The sequence below is a fragment of the Bison bison genome, unplaced genomic scaffold (assembly GCF_000754665.1).
Source record: "Bison bison bison isolate TAMUID 2011002044 unplaced genomic scaffold, Bison_UMD1.0 scf7180017864215, whole genome shotgun sequence".
NCBI lineage: Eukaryota > Metazoa > Chordata > Mammalia > Artiodactyla > Bovidae > Bison > Bison bison.
In genome coordinates, this window is record NW_011494787.1 from 2290191 (window position 1) to 2312767 (window position 22577).

Below are 22577 nucleotides of genomic sequence, written 5' to 3' on the forward strand. Positions count from 1 at the left end.
GTGGCGCCGGCGGGAGCGGGGAGCGGGCGTGTGGAGGGTGCGAAATCTGGGTGTTGGGCCGGGGGCGTCCCGCGGTGGCTGAGGCTGCTGGGGGAAGGGGAGCTGGAGTGTGGAGGGGTGGACCTGGGAGGGCACCTGAGAGGAGGGCGGGCCTTAGAGGGGATCTGGGGGGCCGAATGGGGGCTTTGCGAAAAGAAGAGAAATAGGAGGGAAAAGCAGTGTCTTGTATTGGAAAAGGGGCGAGGGCTGAGGGAACTGAGGTGTGGAGGGGAGTGAATTCAAAAGAGTCCAGGTGAGTGAGGCAACCTGTGGAACATCAGGTGAGGTCTCTTGAATTTATCTCGCATGTTTCTAGGATTTATCCTTTAAAAAATACTTAATTTTAGTTTCTTTCTTTCGGGCACGCCCAGCAGAAAATAGAACTATAACTAGAACTACGATAATGACATTATGCATGATCTTACTTCCTGCCTACCCCCCCGCCCCGCCCCGCCCCCTGCCCCCCGACTCAGCAGAACCCAATGCTGATCAATACCTTTGCGAATGGGCCCGGAAGTGGCCGTGGAGAGAGATCGTACTTCATTTATCCCTTGAGTGTGCTTCCATTTGAAACACTTACTTATGAGAAATATTGGCCTACATTTAATGAATGTGTTACCTAGAACAGCTAAAACCTGAAGTTAGGCTCTTCTATTACATGATTTGAGACTTAGTCATTTTAATAGTAACCTGAAAGTGTTGTGAATTAAAAGGGGCTTCCCAGGTGGCGCTAGTGGTAAAGAAACGACCGGCCAATGCAGGAGATGTAAGGAGACGCAGGATCGTACCCTGGGTCGGGAAGATTCCCCAGGAGGAGGGTATGGCAACCCACTCTAGTATTCTTGCCTGGGGAATACAAAGGACAGAGGAGCCTGGCGGGCTACAGTTTGTAGGGTCTCAGAGTCGGACACGACTGAAGTGACTTAGGACGCACGCACAGTGAGTTCGAAAGGAATTGTCAGAATTGTATCTGAAATGACTAATATGCTCTAAAATTGGTACTAACTTGGCTATTGTAAACAAAAAGAATTGAATTCTTACCTTCCTTATTGAAATTTACAACGACCTTACCCCTGGAAGATAAACACCTTTTAAGGGAATTATGATTGCAATAGAATTGAAGCTACCTGGGAAAGTTATTCTTTGTAGCCCTTTTCAAGAAGAACTGAGCAGGAGGTAGCTGGTGCTGATTAGTGTCTCTTTTTCTTGTATTTAACTTAATGCTAATTTCAGCTTCTAAAATGAAGAGCAGATTTAAATTTAGAGTAGACTAAAAAAACTGCACAAAAAACAAACAACTATAAATAGCTTGCTGAAATTATTTGGAAGAGTGGACTTTAGAATCAGTTATACTTTTGCTGTGTCTCAGGGTAGCAGAATGGTTTTCCGAAAGACGTAATTTAGTTTGGAGCTGGCCCCCAAACTAAAGGGGGCCCCCAGGGTGCTTGGTTTGGTAATTAAGTGTTTCTAAGTGATGAAGCATTCACCTAGTCAAGTACCTGGCTTTCTGGTTGCAGATCATTTCTTGTTCCAGGAAAAAGGAAGTAAAAAATAGATTAGTATAAAAGAAAACATAAGATCTGGTTTAGAAAACGTTCAGATAAGAGTGGAGGTTCAGATTTTAGGGTGGAGATTAAATGTTAGACATTTTCACACAGCCAGCATCCCCATTCCACCGTGTTTTACTACTGAGGAAACAGGTGACGGAGCAAGAAATAAAGAACTAGTATTTGAGGCATTTCCAAGGTCCTGCTCTTAACCTGGATCAGAGTTTTACATGATTCCAGGAATATCCAGAATTTATCTCCTCTTTGGTGTATGGTTCTGAAAGTTAACTGTTAAGACAAGATTTGTCTTTGTTTTCTTCCCACTTATTAATTATTGAAATAGAATTTCTAGGCAGAGGAACTGAGTGGAGATGAGATTAGATGGGAAAATTTAGAGGTTTACTTTGTGAATACCTGCTGCTTGTTAAAGGTTTTCTAAATGATTATTTGATTTCAACATTGCAGAATATTGAAACAGAAGAATGAGGGTAGCAATTCTTTTTTGATAGCTTTTTCCAATCAGAAATACTGGTAAAACTGTTATTTATCAGATTGTATTGGGATGTTAGTAAGTGTTACTGAGGGGAAAAAAGATTTTATGGTCAAATAAACTTAAGAAGCAAATTTAAACAATACTGAACTGGCCTTTTTTTTTTTTTCAGTTTTTTAATTGCAGGATTTATTGGAACATTTCATGTGCCAATAAGCATTAAGAACCTTTGTCTTCCTCTTATTCTTGATTCTTCGGAATGCACTTTGTCCTTTATAATCTGTTTTACCTTTGGCTTCAGTGAGAGAGTCAATTCACTTAAACTTCACACAGCTCTTAACAGATTTTGCTGCATTTTTTTTTTTTTTACATAAATATGGGATTATACGTTTTTGCTCCAGTGGTATATATAAGCGACATTTTCGTAGATGAGATTGTATTTAAAAGCAGTTAGAGAGCTGCAATTAAAAAATATTCTGAAATGAATCCTTAAAAATTGTTTTGTAATTATACTGTGTAATGGCTGTGGGGCTATTTAAGTGATGCTGAGACTGGCTTCTATGATAAATCATAAAATTAGTTATATTGCCATATTCTTAAACATACCGAGTATGAAGTAGAAGTGAAAGAAAAGAATTATCGCTTAATGAGCATTTTCTCAGTTGTGTTCCCTGGAAAAGGAAAAGTTAACAGGTTCTGGTAATGAGCAGTATAAGGTGGGAGTTTTGTAACAGATAAGTTTGGGTGATTCTGCTTTTGGAGATTCTCAATTAGCAAGTTTAAAGTTTTTAGGAAGTTCTACAAATAAAACTGTTAACTTTGTTTAATCCAGTATTTCTTAAACCTTTAATTATGGAGACTTTCTTTTAGTGTATGCCTACTTAGCATCCTGCAATATAGTGTTCTCTTTCTGTGGTTTGAGAATTTTTGACTGTACATTTTAGGTGCCTAGAAAGTACTAGAAGGTATTTGATATATATGTATAACTGAGTCACTTGGATGTACATCAGAAATTAACACACCATTATAAAGCAACTATACTTCAATAACAAAATATTGGTAAAAGAAAAGAAATTTTAAGTGATCTCTTTGTACTTGGCACTCTGCCCTTAGGAGAGATGACTAGAACAAGGGAATTGCCTTCAAGGAATTGCTGTCTGATTGAAAGGAACAGTAAATACACGTGCAACAGGTGTGGGTGATAATAACACAGTCCTTGTTCATTGCCATGTTTAAGATTTTGAGTGAAATGAATAGAAATTCAGAGACTGGTTAGGCCAGGAATGTTCCAGATGACAGGATAGGACTCTTGGTGAGGACTGCTGCCAGCTGGTAAAGAACTAGTGCATTGTGAGAGACACCACTGATGACACATTTTACCAAACAATGTATGAAGTCAGAAATAATAAATTAAGAAGCACTACCAGTGGGTTTGAAAGAAGAAATTGAAGTACCAGGAAAAGAGGCCAAAGAATAGTAGTTAGAGGCACAAACGTTCTAAAGTGGTATATTGCCTTAGTAGAAAGTCTGTAAGAGTAGAAAAAGGTCATTCATGTTTAATACTGCAGAGAGAGATTAATTGCATTTGGCTATAAAGAAATCATTAGAGAAGTTACACATATGAAGGTAGAAGAATTTAAGTTTGTGTTCAGGAAGAGAGCATGTATACCAACAAGAGAGACAATATTGTGAAACTGAAGTCCCTGGTAGAGTTGAAAAGTTGATTTCCAACATGTAAGCTATGAAATTAAAACCAGGTGTTAACTGGTTGATTCATACCCTAAGCATTGTCTCTAAATTGACTGAAAGTTGAGCTAGATCATTAGATAATGAAAACTCAACCCACTGTTGTGTAGGACAGGGATGCCTGGTGTGCTGCAGTCCATGGGATTGCAAAGAGTCAGACACAACTGAGCTACTGAACTGAACTGTTGTGTAGGATCCTCGTAATATTTTGATGTTAACAAAAAGTTCTGTATTTATAAAATCAAGGACTCACTTATCAAGACAAGTAGGAGAGGTTTGTTCAAGTAGGAGAGGTTGGTTCATGGAATAGTGTGTAGAATATCTTTCTCTATTTTGAGTTTATAAGGAAGGATAAGAGAGGTATAGAGTATTATACCCTTAAGATGAAGAAGAAGGCTTCAGTTCTACAAAGAATCTACCAGAAATGAGAAAGAAGCTGGAAAGAGAGAAATGAGGATTTAAGAGTTAGTCTAGATTCTAGACTTTAGCATAATATCTGAGGGTGATTTGAAAGTTAGACAAACAGTGAATTAGCAGAACTGGTCAGCAGTTGGGAGGGTCTCTAGGAAAGTAGACCTCAGATGGTTGGATGGATGACCTGAAATGGATGGATTTCACTGTAGGAGTGCTCAGGGACACAGGTGAGAGCATAATGGGCCCAGAGGGGCTGACTTGGCAAGATGATGAAAAACTGTGGTCTGATGTGTGATTGATCAGAGAGAAGCAGGAGAGATGGAATGTTGGAATGTGTGTAAGCAAGGAATGCATGCTTTTTCTCAGGAAAGATGATGACAAAGGTAGACTGTGAGGGAGTGTATAATTAGTGATGTCAGGGTTTAAAACACAGCTTTGAGTTCCAGGGTGTTAAATACGCAAGAGAGAAGTGTTTTGGAGCTCCGTCCAGTGGCCACAAGTATTTACAACAAAGTAGGGGACAATTCAACCAGCATTTTGTAACTAGGAAAAAGATTTTGAACAGTTAAATAAAAAATGGGAATTTCTCTTGTGTCACTCCATATAATTTTTTCTTTGTGTTTTTGGGGTTGTAGAAAATGTTCTCTCAAATATTTCGTCTTTTAGAGGAATCTTACCTATAGAATGTGCCTGCACAATTATAGTATTGACTGTGTTTTATGGCAAGTGTCCAGTTGTGTATAACTTTAATTGCAGAATTGTTTATAATTACAAAGAGTTAGGAAGGCCTCAATAAATAGGTAAATGGCTGGGTAAAAAATGAGAAGTCTATTATGATCTACTATTATTATCCAGCTATTAAATAGACTGGGGTGGATGTGTTGTACTGACATAAAAAGATCTCCAACATCTTAAGAGAAAAATACAGAACAATATGTGTATTATCACATTCATATGCTTTTAGAAAAACCTCTAAGACCATATACATCTGAGTTTATATATGTAGAAAAATTCATACCTGAAGGTTTGGTGGAATATGTGTGGGGTTAATGGTAGTTATCTCTTGTATGGAGGTGGAAAAGAGATTTTTCACAATTTATTCTGTAGGATTTGTGTAATTTGAATCTTTAGTGATAATTTGTAAGTTGTTATAAGAATTGTAAAAAGGAAACAAATGACATTGTGGATGGATTGTTTCAGAAAATATAAAATTTGGAGAAGGGATTTGAACTCTTAATACTGATAAACTCTGATATCTAGGTTCTCATCAGAATATTGAAGCTGTCAAAGTGAGAAAATATGGAAGAGCAAAATTTCTTCCTGAAACTAATACAATATTGCAAGTTAATAATACCTCATATAAAGTAAAATTTTTTGTTCATAAGAACCTAAATTAAACCAGACATAGAAACAATAATGTGATTGGTCAGCTAAATTGCATTGTTTTCATTTCAGTACAATTGAACAGTCTTTGCCTATAACTAGATTGCTTTTAACCAGGTGTGTCAAGTCTATGATCTAGGTCATGTCTAAATATCTTGTTAAGCAAGGCGCTTATAAGTGCTTTTATGTCACTGAATTTAAGTTGCCATTTTCTGAGAATGGTGCTTGTAGGTGCAGCCTCTTGCTTCAGTTAGGGATATATTTATTCCAGGTATATTACATTAACAAGAAATTTTCACTTTGGAAACACAAGCCGACTTGGCAGTAGAAAATCTCCTGCGCTCCATATACCTACTACTGTTAGTGGCATTGGAACAGTTACTGAAGAGCTGTGAAGAGTTGGTTTTTAGGCTTTTGTAGTTACCTTAAGCAGAACTGTTTATTGTGAGGTTTGACAAGACAAATACCAAAGACCTGAAGTAGGGATTGCTACTCTGTCACTTTGAGTTATGAATACCTACCCTGTAAACGGCTGTAAATATGCTCTGCATGCCCAATTGGCAATTGTTTGCGGTTCTGTTTTCCCCAAGATTACAGATAACCCCCTAACCTGAACAAGTGGGCCACCTGTGCTCTCAAGGGGCTGGTGTGTAAATCAACAGATTTATCCTCTATATCTTTCATTTTCCTAATGCTGGATAACTAACTTTCTTCTCCCAGCTCTGATACTTTGATCTTAGAGAATTTTTCTATGTGTGTCGTCCTTTTAATCCTCTTAGTTTCTGCCTAGTTATGCAAGGAGAAATATCGCTCCTACTACTTCCTCTATTCTACCTCTTCTTTTTTACTTTGTTCTAATAGTGAACCAAAACAATGACAGTAATGATTATTGGTAATAGTAGTGCTTCCTCTCTTGAGAGAAAGGCAGGTTTTGAATTGGAATTGATATATGGTATTTCATTGAATATAAGATGCCATTTATTGGGAAATGTACCATTTTTATATGGACCACAAAGAAAGAAAATATGAATGTCTTGAAATCAGTGTTGTCAGTATCTAAAGGCCTAGAAATTGTTATGAGAATACTTTCAGAGTATCATAGGCTAAGCGATATAGTTGTCTTTACTGTAAAGCTGCGATGAATCTTAGTATTGCTAATAGGGAATCAACAGACAATATAAAAAACATACATACTTACGTGAAACTTCCCTGGCGGTCCAGTGGTTAACCCTCTGTGCTTCCATTGCTGGGCGCGGGTTCGATCTCAGGTTGGGTAACTAAGGTCCTGCATGCTGCAGTGAAGGCCAAAGGTCCTGTGTGCTGCGACTAAGACCTGGCGCAGCCAGATAAATAAAAACCTTGTTTGTTTGGAGAGGGATATTGGTTTAGAGAATATTTCTCTTCCTATAAAATTGTACTCAGGATCTCAGGATCCATACAATGAACCAATGTAAACCAGGGAGATTGAAGTTAGGAAAAATATCAAAGTTGAATGTTGTTGAATTACATGTGTTGAAATTAGTGAATTTAGTATGACATCACTGTGAATTTTCTTTTAAAAAATGTATTGAATCTCTCTATAACTTGTCTTAAAAACAATGTTTTTGTCATTAACATTTAAATTGTTTTAAAAATTGGTATTTGATTATCATATTTCATCTTTAATTCTGTGAATGTATTATTTTTTTACCATCAAAATTGCATTTCTTTAAGTGAACAAACCAAACAAAAACAAGAATGTAGAAACACAGAACAGAGTATATAAGGTATACAGAAGTAGAAATATAATGTTGTATGTGTGTGTGTGTGTTAGTTGCTTAGTTGTGTCTGACTCTTTTCAACCCCATAGACTGCAGCCCACCAGGCCCCTCTGTCCATGGGATTCTCCAGGCAAGAACACTGTTGGGGGCGGGGAGGGGTTGCCATTTCCTTCTCCAAAAGGAACTATAGAAAGAAGGAAAGTGATGTCGCTCAGTCACTTCCGACTCTCTGTGACCACATGGACTGTAGCCTACCAGGCTCCTCCATCCATGGAATTTTCCAGGCAAGAGTACTGGAGTGGTTGCCATTTCCTTCTCTGATAATGTTATATACATGCAACTTATTACCTCAATAAAAAAATAAATACCTCATAAATTATATTGAGGTAGAAAGAAATGCCTCAGTATTACCTCAATAAAAAAATAAATCTCAGGAAAAAGGAATTATATTTCTTTTATTTTTATTTGTAAAAAAATTTTGGCCATGTTTCACTGCACATAGGATCTTAGTTCCCCAACCATGGATCGAGCCCACACATCCTTCATTAGAAGTACAGAGTCTTAAAAAAAAAAAAAAAAAGAAGTACAGAGTCTTAATCACTGGAACGCCAGGGAAGGAATTACATTTCTTAAGGGAGAGCTGATTTAGTAGTGAATTTTTCTGAATGTGTTGCATTATTGGGATTTGGACTTCTTTAAGGCTTTTGGAGAGTGAAAAAGTTGGCTTAAAGCTCAACATTCAGAAAACGAAGACCATGGCATCTGGTCCCATCACTCATGGGAAATAGATGGGGAAACAGTGGAAACAGTGTCAGACTTTATTTTTTGGGGCTCCAAAATCACTGCAGATGGTGACTGCGGCCATAAAATTAAAAGATGCTTACTCCTTGTAAGAAAAGTTACGACCAACCTAGATAGCATGTTGAAGAGCAGAGACGTTACTTTGCCAACAAAGGTCCATCTAGTTAAGGCTATGGTTTTTCCATTGGTCATGTATGGATGTGAGAGTTGGACTGTGAAGAAAGCTGAGCGCCGAAGAATTGATGCTTTTGAACTGTGGTGTTGGAGAAGACTCTTGAGAGTCCCTTGGACTGCAAGGAGATCCAACCAGTCCATTCTGAAGGAGATCAGCCCTGGGTTTCTTTGGAAGGAATGATGCTAAAGCTGAAACTCCAGTACTTTGGCCACCTCATGTGAAGAGTTGACTCATTGGAAAAGACTCTGATGCTGGGAGGGATTGGGGGCAGGAGGAGAAGGGGATGACAGAGGATGAGATGGCTGGATGGCATCACCGACTCGATGGATGTGAGTTTGAACTCCGGGAGATGGTGATGGACAGGGAAGCCTGGCGTGCTGCAATTCATGGGGTCGCAAAGAGTCAGACACGACTGAGCGACTGATCTGATCTGATCTGATAGTTTGATTTTTCAGTTTTTATACATTTAAGCTATATTCTTGCTGGCCAAAGCACAATCATGGAAGACCTCAGAATATTTTCATGCTGCTATTCCTAAAATGTGGATTTCCTTTACCTGTGTTCTGCTGCCACTTTACTGGATCAGTTTATGTTGTACAAGTCACTATTTATAGTTTTGCTTTTCGAAATGATTGCTCCTTTTCTATGAATTCTCAGTTCAGGTTCAGTCACTCAGTCGTGTCTGACTCTTTGCGACCCATGGACTGCAGCATGCTAGGTTTCCCTGTCCATCACCATCTCCTGAAGCCTACTCAAAATCATGTCCATCGAGTTGGTGATGCCATCCAACCATCTCATCCTCTGTCATCCCCTTCTCCTCCCGCCTTCTTTCTTTCCAGCTTCAGGGTCTTTTCAAATGAGTCAGTTCATTGCATCAGGTGGCCAAAGTATTGGAGTTTCAGCTTCAACATCAGTCCTTCCAATGAATATTCAGGACTGATTTCCTTTAGGATAAACTGGTTGGATCTCCTTGCAGTCCAAGGGACTCTCAAGAGTCTTTTCCAACACCACAGTTCAAAAGCATCAATTCTTCGGTGCTCAGCTTTCTTTATAGTCCAACTCTTACATCCATACATGACTAGTGGAAAAACCATAGCTTTGACTAGATGGACCTTTGTTGGCAAAGTAATGTCTCTGCTTTTTAATATGCTGTCTTGATTGGTTCTCAAGAGTGAGAATTCTCGAGTTATTAATATGTGTTACAGTTATTTGTCCTTTACTAGAATCTGGTGAACAAGTGAGAAACCACTGCTTCTATGATGATTACATATTTTTTAAGCCTTTCTCTCTATGATTAAATGATTTAGATTGTGAGTATTCTTCACATCATTGTTATTTGTAAGTTATTTATTCCTAAATGTGTTGATAGCATGGTCATTGAAAGTAAGAAAAATTATTCTATGTAAGTTTTGTAGGGTACATATGTTACTTAAAATATTTAGTTCAGAAAATGTTTTCCTTTAAAAATAATGCTCAGTGTATAGAACATAAATCCCAAATTTGTTGGTTAATTTTGAAAAATAAATTTTACTTGATAAAATGTCAATGATGAAGGTATGTCACCAGTCTTACAAAGTTCTTTGAAAAACTGAACATTTGTTTTGACATATTTGCTTCAGTCTTTTTTATATGTATAAGAATTGAAAAAGTTTCACTGCCTTTGAACAGTTTGAAGTGAAGATTTCTTTTGTTTTCAAAGATGGACTCAAGCTTCACCTTTTTTGCACATCTTATACATTATTATGCAAATTAGGCTTTTGGTCATAACTATGCCAATTTTGATTCTCTAGTCAGAATTTTGTATTAATTAAATTTGTTTATTTGCAGGTATATTTGCTTACTTAAACTACCATGTTCCTCGCACAAGACGAGAAATTTTGGAGACGCTAATCAAAGGCCTTCAGCGACTGGAGTACAGAGGATACGATTCTGCTGGTATTTCCTTTAAAAAATATTACGGGTGTTGCATGATTCTTGACTCTCAATAAAAAGGGTTTTTTGTTTTCGGTTCCTAGACTTTTTATAATATCCATTTTGTTGTTTCTGGTAAATCTAAAATCTGAAGAATTTTTGTTTTTTATCATATTTAAGGGTTGTTCATTCAATTTCAACAACATTACCATTTATGTAGAGAATTGCTTCTTATGGGTCTCTTCTTGTGCTAAGAATGTTACTGTAAAAACAAGTTACTGGGGCCATTTTCATTATAGAACAGAGTTTTTGAAGGCTTTACTCTCTAAAATTTTTTTTCTTTCCAATATCTTTTAATTTCTTTTTCTGCATGGATTCCATGCTTCTGGCGTGTGATCTTGCCCAAGATTCTGTCTTACATAAATGACAAAGCAAAGAAAAATAACTTTTTGTCAACTTTATGTTCTACTCCAACTCCTTCCCTTAATCATATTGGGTTTCCCAAGACCATCTCCAGTTTCACTGATTCCTTCAGAGCATTCAGCATATAATTGTACTCATGGCTATAGTTTATTATAGCAAAAGAATAAAAAGCAAAATTAACAAAGAGAGAAGGTGCGTGGGGCGAAGTCTGGAGGAAGCCAGGCATAGACTTCAGAATTCTGTCCCTGTGGAGTCCCCACACGTGCTTGATTCCCCCAGCGAGTTGGACAACATGTGTAAAATGTGTACCAGGGAAGCTCATTACTAACTCTGTGCTCAAGATTGTCACTGTGGGCTGGTTATGTAGATACCTGGTGCCTAACATGTACCAACATTGCAGGCTCTTAGAAGGGAAGTGGATGTTCAGCATAAGCCACATTGTTTGCTCCAATGGTATAGGTGCAATAAGCCATTCTTAATCAGTTAACCTGGTGGGGGCCAGCTTTGCAAGCAAGCCTTTCTAAGATAGCGGTCTTGGGCCTACCATATTAACTCTTTACACTCAACATTGCCCTATGTAATGGGCGTTTATCTTCCTTGACTCTTCCTCAGCTAATGGAAAGTCAATTCCTCAACTCTTTGTTCTTCAAATTCTCTCTCTCCTTCACCTCTGACAACATATCTTCTCATTCTCTTCCTAACTTGCTGATTATTTCTTTTTTGTCTGCTTTGGAGGCTGCTTTTCTTTCACCTATTACTTATTTTAATGTTCCTCAAGATATTGGGTTGGCCAAAAAGTTCATTTGGATTTTTCCATAACATCCTGTGGAAAAACCCGAATGAACTTTTTGACTTACTCAGTGTTTTCCTGAGTCCTCTTTCCTTATTTTGTATCTTTGTGCGTGAGCTCTGACTTCATCAGCCTCCTGTATGTTGGTGACTTACAATCCATATGTATTTCCCATGTTGCACAACTGTTTTTCCGGCTACTTCTTAGAAATTTTTCCCTGGACAAACCACGATATTGTAAACCTTGCATGCTCAGAATTGAACTGAATACATTCCAGTTCTCATCCGTGTCTCACTCTGTCTTTTCTCTCTTCCTTTTGCCAACAGCCAGTCATTCAGCAAGTCCTTTGAGCCTGGGAGGTGCTTTCTCTCGTTACCTTCAGTCAGTTCTGCTTTTCAGTACACCCATCACTTCATGACCATTGTGTAGTTCAGGCCTTCCTCATTTTTGCTTTGCTGTAACTGTAACTTCTGACAGCAGGTTTCTTCTTCCCTGTTTCTCTCCTCCAATTTTTGCACTGTTTTCGAAGAGTTTTCTAAACTTCTTTGCTGTGTCATTTCTCTGCTTGAAACAACTCAGTGGTTTTCCAGTACCTCTAGAGTAACTTTTTCAAATTCTGTAGGAACTTTAGTAGAATCTTGAGAGCTGTGTGTCCTGACATCCCTTCCTTACCCTGCTTCTGAGGTGGTGCCAGTCTTCTCTGTATCTCCATTGTGCTGCAGTTGCAACCTGTAGCACTTTTATTCTAGTCACATGACTTTTATTATATTAAAACCACACTGTATGGTAATTATTTTTTCCTTGTCTGTCTTCTCAATAGACTGTTGAGAAATTTGAGAACAGGAATTGAATTTTCTTCATTTTTATCTCTAGTGGCTATCATGGTTCTTGACATATAGTACGTTTTCAGTAAATTTTGAATTGATAAGTAAATGAATTAATTAGATGAAAAAAATTTATTTTTCACTTACAAGTTCTGCCTTTCAGTCATAGTTTCTAAGTAGTAGCCAATTTCTAAATCTTGCTTTTCTACCTCTGGATGATTCAGGTGTGGGAATTGACGGAGGCAATGATAAAGATTGGGAAGCCAATGCCTGCAAAATCCAGCTCATTAAGAAGAAAGGAAAAGTTAAGGCACTGGATGAAGAAGTTCACAGTAATGTACTTAGTTTGTTTTTTGTCCCCCCTCCTCTTTTCTTCCTTCTCCCTTCCTTACCAAATTATTTTTCCTCCCATATTTTGGGGCCCATTTTAAGAATGGTGATTCTTAAAGTTGAAGGGAGGGAAGAAAAGTAGTTTTGATACTGTTTGTACTGCTTTTAATGTACCTTTGTTGCAGAAATATTATTAACTGGGGAGGGAAATAGCCATCATTCCTGAGGAAGGGCCTTTCATAAGACAAAAGGTATTTTTAGTAGTGCCCTTACTCATGTGGCTTCACTTGGTGCTTGTCTTCACTTTGGACTAAAATGCTGAGTTTGGATATATCATCAGTCTGGATGTTGTACCTTTTAGTAGGTCTGATACAATCAGGTAACTATCACATTTTTACCTCGTGATTTTCTTACTCCCCGAGCATAAAGTAGTTGCCAGAGATACATATTCCATCATACAGAGTGTACTTTACAGTATTTATTCATTATTTTATGTTTATACATTTTATTTTTTCACAGAAAACTTGAAAACAAAGCAAATACTTTGAAGTAAATTGATTGAAAAAACATATAAAAAAATCCTCCACAAAACCCAGGAAACAGTAGGTTGTTTATATACCTGCTGAAATGGATGCCATCGTTATCATTGTAAAGGGGTACAGGTGAAAGAGGAGAACAATGGATTTACTCATCTTTAATTTTTGCATAAGCCAGACATTCAGCTTCATGGTACAATTGATGCTTGAACAACATGGGTATGAACTATACAGGTTCATTTATATGGAGATTTTTTTTTTTTCCTGTAGTAAATACTACACTGCTACACCATCCATGGTTGATTAAACCTGTGGATGTGGAACCTTGGATCCAGAAGCTGGCTATAAGTTACATGTAGGTTTTTGACTGCTCAGTGAGTCAGCACCCCTAACCCCCTGTGTTGTTCAAGGGTCAACTGTACTTGTTCAACAAATTATGACAGTATTTATTTTGAATCTGTTATGGATAAGATTAGCTTGGAATAAAGCAGACACCCAAACAGCTACACTTCAAAAACTTGGTTATAAATATTTGGTCTACTGTGTGTACTGCATCCTGTTTACCAGGTTGAATATAGTAGGTTTTATAGGAGAGAACAAACGGATTGGTTTAAGATTCAGAGGAGAGCTAGTTCCCACAAGTTGGGGAGGCTAAGTATATGTAGAGATTGGCTGCTAATTATATTGGGGCATGAAGGTAAGAGGGAGGACCTTCTGAGTAGATTAGCTTGGGTCAAAGTAAGAATAGGGAAGGCAAGTTTGATGGAATGGTAGATAGCTTTCAAAGCTGCATTGTTGGTCAGTGAGTATGGCAGGCTGGAAAGGAAGATAGTGACCAGAATCACCATCTTTGAATGTCATCATATTGAAACATGTTCCCTCCTACAGGAAAGTGATCTCTTTTCTGGAATGGTCACTTGCAGACAGAGCTGGAGAATTTGTACCTGATGAGTCCCTTGGGAGAGCAGTCTGGCACTGTCTAAATGGGAGATGCTTATCCCTTATGGCCAGGCACTTCCATTCGTGGGCATGTACTCGAAAGAAACACTATGACAAGGAGACATGACAATTAGATGGCATTGCAGCAAAGTTTAGAAGCAACTTTAGTGTCCACCAGCGAGGGAATGGGAGAATAAGCTGTATGTGACAGTGAATGACCATATTTAGCTTCTGGAAGGTATGTACCAGATCTGGCTCTGCTTTCTGAGAACCTAATATTGGAGTGAAAAAAAAAACACAAAACCTGTGGAAAGGTATGTACAGTATTGTGCTATTAAAAAGAAGAACACTATAATTTATAGCTGTATTAGCACAATGGAAGTTTGAAGGCACAGGTGGGAAAGCTCTTGTGACTCCTTTGGGGAGGAAAGGAATGAAGTAGGGTATAAAGGAGGCACCAATTGCATTTTTTTTTTTTACATTTCAGGACTTAAATAGATCTAAAGCATAAATGGCTAGAAATTAACATTTGTTAATTTGGAGTGTGTTGTTTGGATATTTGTGGTGTTTATTTTGTTATTGCCAGTGTGTTAGTGTTTAACCTCTTAAGACAAAAGGGAAGGAAGACATCTCAAAGAAGGTCATTAGACTGGTTATTGGTTGCTTCTAACTTGGATAATACTTGCTGACATTTGTTGCTTTCTGTGTCCCAGACGCTTGACTGAATGCCTTCTGTTTAGTCCTCATTGTAACTGTGGAGTAGTTAAAATTATCTTCCTTATTTGCAGATGAGGAAATTGAAGCTCAGAGGAGCAGGTACTGACTTTAGATGGTGTCAACAGTAAAGCCAGTGAGGTTTGGGAGCAGAGGAAAGGCAGAAGAGGATTGCTATCCTAGATCGTGACAACTAAAGATTTTTTTAGTATTTTATATCTTAAAGCTGTAAAACACAAATGATTATATTAATATGTTAACATTTGTTCTCTGGGTGTAGGTATTTAGGTATTTTGTTATTACCAGCAAATTAAATATGTTTGGACTACTAAGAAAGGTGACATCTGAGAAAAGGTACCCAGGGGACAAAGAGCCTTGGGAGTGAATGCAGGGGGAAGAGAGAAGATGCAAGAAAGGAAGTGATTGAGGCATTCCAGCTCAGAAAGGTGGGTTCGGGTAGGGAGTTAGCCTTCGTAGGGGTTAAGGGCAAAAGAAAAGCTGATTTAAACAGTTATGAGGTGAAAGAAAGCTGAGTAAGGTAGAGATGGAGGGACTACATAGAATTGAGTCTTAAGGAGAGTGTAAAAGATGTCATGAACTGTTGGGGAATTGAATGAGCTCTCAGTTTAATTAATAAGGAACATGGGTACATGGCTTTAGAGTGGAGTAACAGCGAATAGAAACAGTCAGGATTGGAGCCATGATTAATCTATAAAACCTGAAATACTACTTGTGGGGAATTTGTGTATTGTTGTAGCAATGATTTTTTTCTTATTAGACCTTAAATAAAGTTCCTTTGGCAACAGTGTACTGCTGCTGCTGCTAAGTCACTTCAGTCGTGTCCGACTCTCTGCGACCCCATAGATGGCAGCCCAGCAGGCTCCGCCGTCCCTGGGATTCTCCAGGCAAGAACACTGGAGTGGGTTGCCATTTCCTTCTCCAATGCATGAAAATGAAAAGTGAAAGTGAAGTCACTCAGTCGTGCCCAACTCTTAGCGACCCCATGGACTGTAGCCTACCAGGCTCCTCCACCCATGGGATTTTCCAGGCAAGAGCACTGGAGTGGGGTGCCATTGCCTTCTCCAACAGTGTACTAGATATGGTAATTACCTTGAATTTGAAATGGGTTCATTTTATAGACTCCTGTTACTTTCTCTGATGTACTTTCTCTTGCCAGTATGTGACGGGACATACTGCTTTCAGTTACAGTTAACCTTAATCTAAAAAAGCTAATTACGTGTTTTCATTGCTTGTATTGGCCTGTTAAGTAGTAATAAACGGTGATCCTTACTTTTCTGGAAGTCATTTATCAGGTTGCCTTAATTATTTAGAACACCATTAAATCAGAAAAGACACTGACGATTTTTCTCCATTGATTGTTTGAGCTAGCCAACAAAAATTCGAGTATCTGCTCTATATAGCTTAATGCTTAGAATTCAAAGATAATAAGACAGGCTCCTCCTCTTTGTAGAACTTAAATTCTGGTAGAAGCCAGGTTGACAACATGTCAAATGTTGTAATAGTACAGAAGAGTGTACACTGTGGTTTTAATCTTAGGCTCTGGAAGCAGCCAGTCTTGGCTTCAAATTCTATCTCTGCTTCCTATAGCCATGACCTAGGGCAGGTTTTGTGACCTTGTGAGCCTGTTTCTTCATCTATAAAATGGGGACAGTTATACCTAATAGTATGTAATTGTATTGTGAGGATTCAGTAACAGAATGAATATCTATTGAGTACCTGTTGTATACCAGCCATTGTTCTAGGCCCTGAGGACAGAGAAGAAGATAAGCAAAGTCCCTGCCCAGATGGAGCTTACTGTCCAGTGAGAGAGCCAGACAACAAATAAATACATAGTATCAGGTAGAGATCAGTGCTGTAAAGGACAAGTATGGTAGAGGTGACATTTGAGCAGAGATCATGTGATTGTCTGTATGAGGGAATTCTAGGAGGAGGGAACACCAAGTGCATAGATTGTGTGTGGGCTTGGCCTGCTTGCAGCTGGAAGTCAGTGGGGCTAGAGCTCAGTAAGTGAGGAGTAGAGTGCAGGAGATGAGGCTAGAGAGGAGGCTGATGGCTAGGGCACAGAGGGTCTTCAGAACAATGGATTTTGCTGTTTGTTGGGAAGCCATTGGAACATTTTGCATAGGAAGTAACGTGATCTAACTTCTGCTTTGGGGGATCACTTTGGCTAGATTGTACAGAAGGAAGAGTGGATACAGGGCCACCAATTAGGATTCTGTTTAGTAGTCCAGTGTAGAGATGATGGTCAGAGTGATAGGAATAGAGTGAGGAGGTATCTGTAGTACCTCACACAAGATAAGTTCTCCATAAATGTTAGCTGTTGTTATTTGTAACAGGTGCATTGAGAGCTTTGAGGAGTGACTGGAGAGGGTTGGGAGATGAGGATGGAAAGGGGATGGAAAGGTAGGTGGGGGCCAAATGGTGAAGGGCCTTGTATATTGTGAAAAGGTGTTGGGGCTTTATCTTGTGAGAAAATAGTTTTTGAGTTGTGTGTTAGAATTTGAGAATCTATGTATAAATCCCTGACCAGGTTTAGGATGGTTCATATGGGTAACTAGAGATGCAAACCACATTTTAAGTAATTGGAAGTCTATTCAAGGATTTTAAGCATTGTTTCTTGATCAGATTTGTATTTTAGAATGACCTTTGATTAGCCAGGATAAAACCCACAAAGACTGTATATTAAACTGCATGGACTTTCCTGTTCAGACTTCTCAGCAGTTTGCTCTTAATTTCGACCTAATTTGATAAGCTTTGTTATTTGCTTCCTTAGCCAAATGAATTTTGTATGTAGGCAATTAAAAGGGGACATTCTTAGTATATACTAGAACTCTTTTTTTTTTTTTTTTCTTTCTTTCCCCTGGAAGAAGAAAAAAGAGTTCATAGGGAGAAGGAATTAGAGTACCTGCTTTTTAAAACAGAGGAGGAACACCAGCCTGTAACCTCATGCTTTCATAGTATTGCTTTGTTCTCAAGGACTGTTCTTTGATTTTGGAAACTTCATAATTGCAGTTTATGGTATGAGATACAGGCCACTCACTGGGGACCAAAGACATTGTGGTCATAAGGTTGTGTGGCACTGAGAAAACGAATTTTTCTTAACATGATATTAATTAAAATGATACTAATTTTTTTCAAAGAAAGGACTAAATAAGATTTTTAAAGATCACATTAAATCTTTTTGACCATAAGTTTGAAAAATTTCAAATTTGTAGAAAAATTGAAAGAATAGTACATTAATCATCCATATACTTCATCTATTTTTACCAGTTGTCAACATTTTGTCATATTTGCTTTATCTCTTTGTACACACTTTTGGGGTTGTTATTGGAACCATTTACCCTAAATATTTCAGCTGCATTAACTTCTCTAAGTCTTTTAATTACTGTTTGAATAAGCCTGATCTTCAGTTTTAATAATTGTATATTCCAGGTGTAAGACTGTAATAATTTAAATACAGCTTATAGCATTATCCCTACAGTTTGATTTAATATTGGAATTTTTTATTTTATCTTCTTCAGAACAACAAGATATGGATTTGGATATAGAATTTGATGTACACCTTGGAATAGCTCATACCCGTTGGGCAACGCATGGTGAACCGAATCCTGTCAATAGCCACCCCCAGCGGTCTGATAAAAATAATGGTATGGACGGATTGTACACACTTTGGAATGTTTGTATTTTGGAAGCCAGTAGGTAGCACATAGATACATATATCACAGATAACTGGATATCATAGCAATTAATCTGTAATTATGTAAGAGTGTGTTTCTAAAAAGTAAGGACCTAGCAGATAGATTTGTCTCCCTAAGAGACTTCTCCTTTTCTCTCCTTTCTTCCTTGCAGTTTACTTTGTTATTTGTACTATAGAGTTTCCTACAGTCTAAATCTTGCTAATGGCATGCATCCTGTGGTGTTATTTCACATGATTCATGATTCTCTGTGTCTAAATACTTCGATAAAGAGAAGCTTCTCCATGTTAACAGATTGATTGCCCAGATGTACAGATTGTCTAGGAAAGGCAAGATAAATGTTTAATTTTCCCCCCTTTATTTACCATTTTTCAAATGAAGTGGTTCTAATGGTCCAAGATGAACAGATTTTTTCGTTGTTATTATAAATTCATGGATTTAAAATATTTTGTTTCAAAACACTGACGTAGTTATCTATATTGATGCACAAAATTTTGCATCTTTAGTCACTGGGAGCTTCTTCAGGTTGACTCCTGAGTACTTTTGATGTGATCCAAGTAGGTCCAGTAGTCTTTGTTATTTTAGTAGTTGAAGATATCGCAGGTTTTTCTAATCCTGCCCCAAACTTGAAATCAGCCAGTTCTCTAAGGAACCCTAGTTCCTTTCAGTGGAAACAATAAAGACTCTAAGCCTGGGTATCACAGTGGCTGTGGGGGTGGATGTGGAGCAGATGCTGGAAGTAAGGGTACCACTTACAGTGAGAGGGGTACTGCCATACAGTGAGAGCTGTGGCCTGAGGGAGTGGGCGTGGCAACCACTGAAACACAGCACTGTCTGTCCCCTCTTCTCCTGGGGCCTTGTTACTCCCCTCTGCCAGCTGTGGTGGGTGAGTACCTTTGCTGCAGGAAAAGGAGAAGGAAAGCATTGAAGAAGACCACCAAAGGAATAGTAGAAACCCTGTCTTTCATAACTCCTGGGACACATAGTCTTCTAGCAGTGTTAATGGTGGGAGCAGCAATAGCAACAGCATCAGTAACCTAGACAGGGCCAGTGGGCTTGAAAGCAGCTTAAACCACCTCGTCGCCAGTCCAGCCCACAGCATCCCCAGCCTGTGCCGAGCAGTCCATGCTGTGCCAAGGCCCTTACTTCCACATCAGCCAGACCCTGGAGGAGGTCCACTTTCATAGCCAACAGCACTGAGAATGGCTTCCCATGTGGTGTGCTGGCAGTTTCTTGCCTTCTGTGAAGGAACAGTTCTGTGCATGTTTGATATTTCAATTTATAGTGTTTTAAAAAGTTGCGCAAAAAAATGCTTGTTGGTTTTTCAATCAGTATTTGAAATAACAGGTTAATAGGGGTTGCTAAGAGTCGGACATGACTGAGCGACGTCACTTTCACTTTTCACTTTCACTTTTCAGAAGGAAATGGCAACCCACTCCAGTGTTCTTGCCTAGAGAATCCCAGGGACGGGGGAGCCTGATGGGCTTCCGTCTAAGGGGTCGCACAGAGTCGGACATGACTGAAGCGACGTAGCAGCAGCAGCAGGCAGTTGTTTACTTGTGGTTTTGCTGCACTATTATGATTTCAGAAAAATTTTGAAGCAGTTTTTAATAGGATGCTTTTGAATGTGGGTATCAGGGTAACCATAGGAAGAAATCTCATCTACATGTTGAATCCATAGTTTGTCCAGTTCAGATTGGTTTCTATATAGACCTGTAAGTTAGAAATTCTACTTTATGTAAAAAAAGGACTTTAGAAAATGTGAGCGCTTTAATTTTTAAAGTTCAGTACACTAGAAAATGGGGTGCTTCCCAGGTAGTGCTAGTGGTAAAGAACTCACCTGCCAATGCAGATAGACGTAAGAGACATGGGTTCGATCCCTGGATGGGGAAGATCCCCTGGAGGAGGGCATGGCAACCCACTGTAGTATTCTTGCCTGGAGAATTCCAGGGACAGAGGAGCCTGGTGGGCCACAGTCCTTAGGGTTGCAAAGAGTCAGACATGACTGAAGTGACTTAAGCACAGCACAGCAAACTAGATAGAAAAGAGTATCTAATTTCTAAAAAAAAAAAAATCTAAGTTTTTTCCCAGAAGATAGAAAGCTTGATTTAGTTTTGCACTGAGATTAATTGCTATACTACCTCTTAGTATGCAGATGTTATATTGAAAGTACTCTTTCCTCTGCAGTAGGAGAATAATCAGATCCAAATTAAACTATGTAATAAGCACCCTCCCTGATAACTGTCTTCTGTCTTTATTATATATTTGTGTTTCCAGAGAGGTCTTTCAGACACTTGGATACCCAGATAACTTATTACCATTATTCCTCCAGAGCCTACCTACATCACACTGCTCAGTTCTGACAGTCGAGAAATATGTAATGAATTTCTGTCTTACAAATTTGTCCAACAGTAGCTTATGTGATCTCATTGATAGTTCCACCTTGTAGTGTCAAGAATTAAGGCATGGGCCTCCCTGGTAGTCCGGTGGTTAAGAATTCACCTAGCAGTGCATGGGTTACAGGTTTGATCCCTAGTCTGGGAAGATCCCACATGTTGCAGGGCAGCTAAGCCTGTGCATCACAACTGCTGAGTGCGTGTGCTCTAGGGCCCATGCTGCACAGTAAGAGAAGACGCCGCAAGGAGAGCCCTCTGCACCGCAGCTAGAGAGTAGCCCCCCTCTCGCTGCAACTACAGAAAAGCCTGAGCAACAACGAAAAACCAGCTCAGCCAGAAAATGAAAAACCACAGCAAAATCTAAAAATGAATTAAGGCATTGGTGAAGGCCGACAAAGTGTAAGCTATCTGAACTGATGTCTGAAATCACAAGTACTGTGAAATTATTGGAAAAGGATTCACTTTCTGCTTCAAGTAAGCCCCAGCAGGAACTAGAGCGCCACATTCTACCACTGAACCTGGAAAAATGGATGCAGCATAGAAACAGACGAGCAGAGACATCTCTAGAAGAAAGTGTTTATTTAGGGACGATTGTTCCCGTATCATTTAGTCATATTAGAGAGCCACCCAAGTTTAAATAAATTAAGGCATCTGTGAGTCTTCTTCCTCAGTGACAAGCTGTCTGAATGAGGAGCCAGGATGGGTTGAGTCAGCTGCTCAGGAGAGGGCTCGGGGGACAACCTGCCCTTGTATGTGGAGGAAGGTGCCATAGAGTCTACCTGAGTCCTCCTGTCACTCTCCCTCCTCTCCACTGTGAGTCTGCACCGCATACATAGCAGATCTGAGGAGCATGGATAGTTGTAGAAGAGAACTTTCCTCCTTGTGAAGATTTGAGAAGGATACGGGGGCAGAGTGAGATTTTTTTCATGTGACAGAACTAAAGGTAGAAGATGAGGGTAAACTCTGTACCCCCTTTTCATGGTTGGTTGGTTCCTCTAAATGGGTAGGGTTGAAAGGTCGGTTACTTGAAGTAGAAATGTAGAGTTGTGAGGGAAAGGTTCACAGGCCTGTGCTTATGGAGTAGGCGGTTTGTGTAAGAATTTTTTTTTTTTTAACTACCACCTCCCAAGTTCTAAAATCATCTGTTTGACAAAGATTTTAAATCTTAATGGGTTTGATGGCAGGGAGTAGGGAAAGGATACATTGCTAATGTTTTATCTAACAAAAAAGCAAACAACTAAGTACTGTAAGAAGATAAGCTGTCTGAGCTCTCAGACACACATGTGCACAACACAATTCAGAAATAGCCAGGAGGGCCCCTGCAGGCTTAATGGACGGCAGCCTACTGAAACGTGTATTAACAAGAACATGGAAAACTCAAGAAAACACATTTTTAAAAATTTCCTACACAGCTAAAAGAAATGAAAGATGAAACCATCACCGAAAAAACACAGTTTTTTCCCCAAAAGTGCAGTTTATATTATAAAGTACTAGGCTAGCAATTAATTCTTTAAATTTTAAACTTTGTTCTTTGAATTTTCTGTTCAGTTCAGTTCAGTCGCTCAGTTGTGTCTGACTCTTTGCGACCCCATGAATTGCAGCACGCCAGGCCTCCCTGTCCATCACCAACTCCCGGAGTTCAC

General features: G+C 38.9%; 1 protein-coding gene across 1 annotated transcript in view; it reads left to right on the top strand.

Annotated features, from left to right (window-relative positions):
* GFPT1 (glutamine--fructose-6-phosphate transaminase 1) overlaps positions 1 to 22577 on the top strand; it is an 80281-nt gene that overhangs the window by 11118 nt on the left and 46586 nt on the right. Inside the window, exons 3-5 of the mRNA XM_010845415.1 lie at positions 10183 to 10290; positions 12528 to 12635; positions 18365 to 18490. Of these exons, the coding sequence (XP_010843717.1) occupies positions 10183 to 10290; positions 12528 to 12635; positions 18365 to 18490 (342 nt within the window). The remainder of the gene's footprint in view (positions 1 to 10182; positions 10291 to 12527; positions 12636 to 18364; positions 18491 to 22577) is intronic.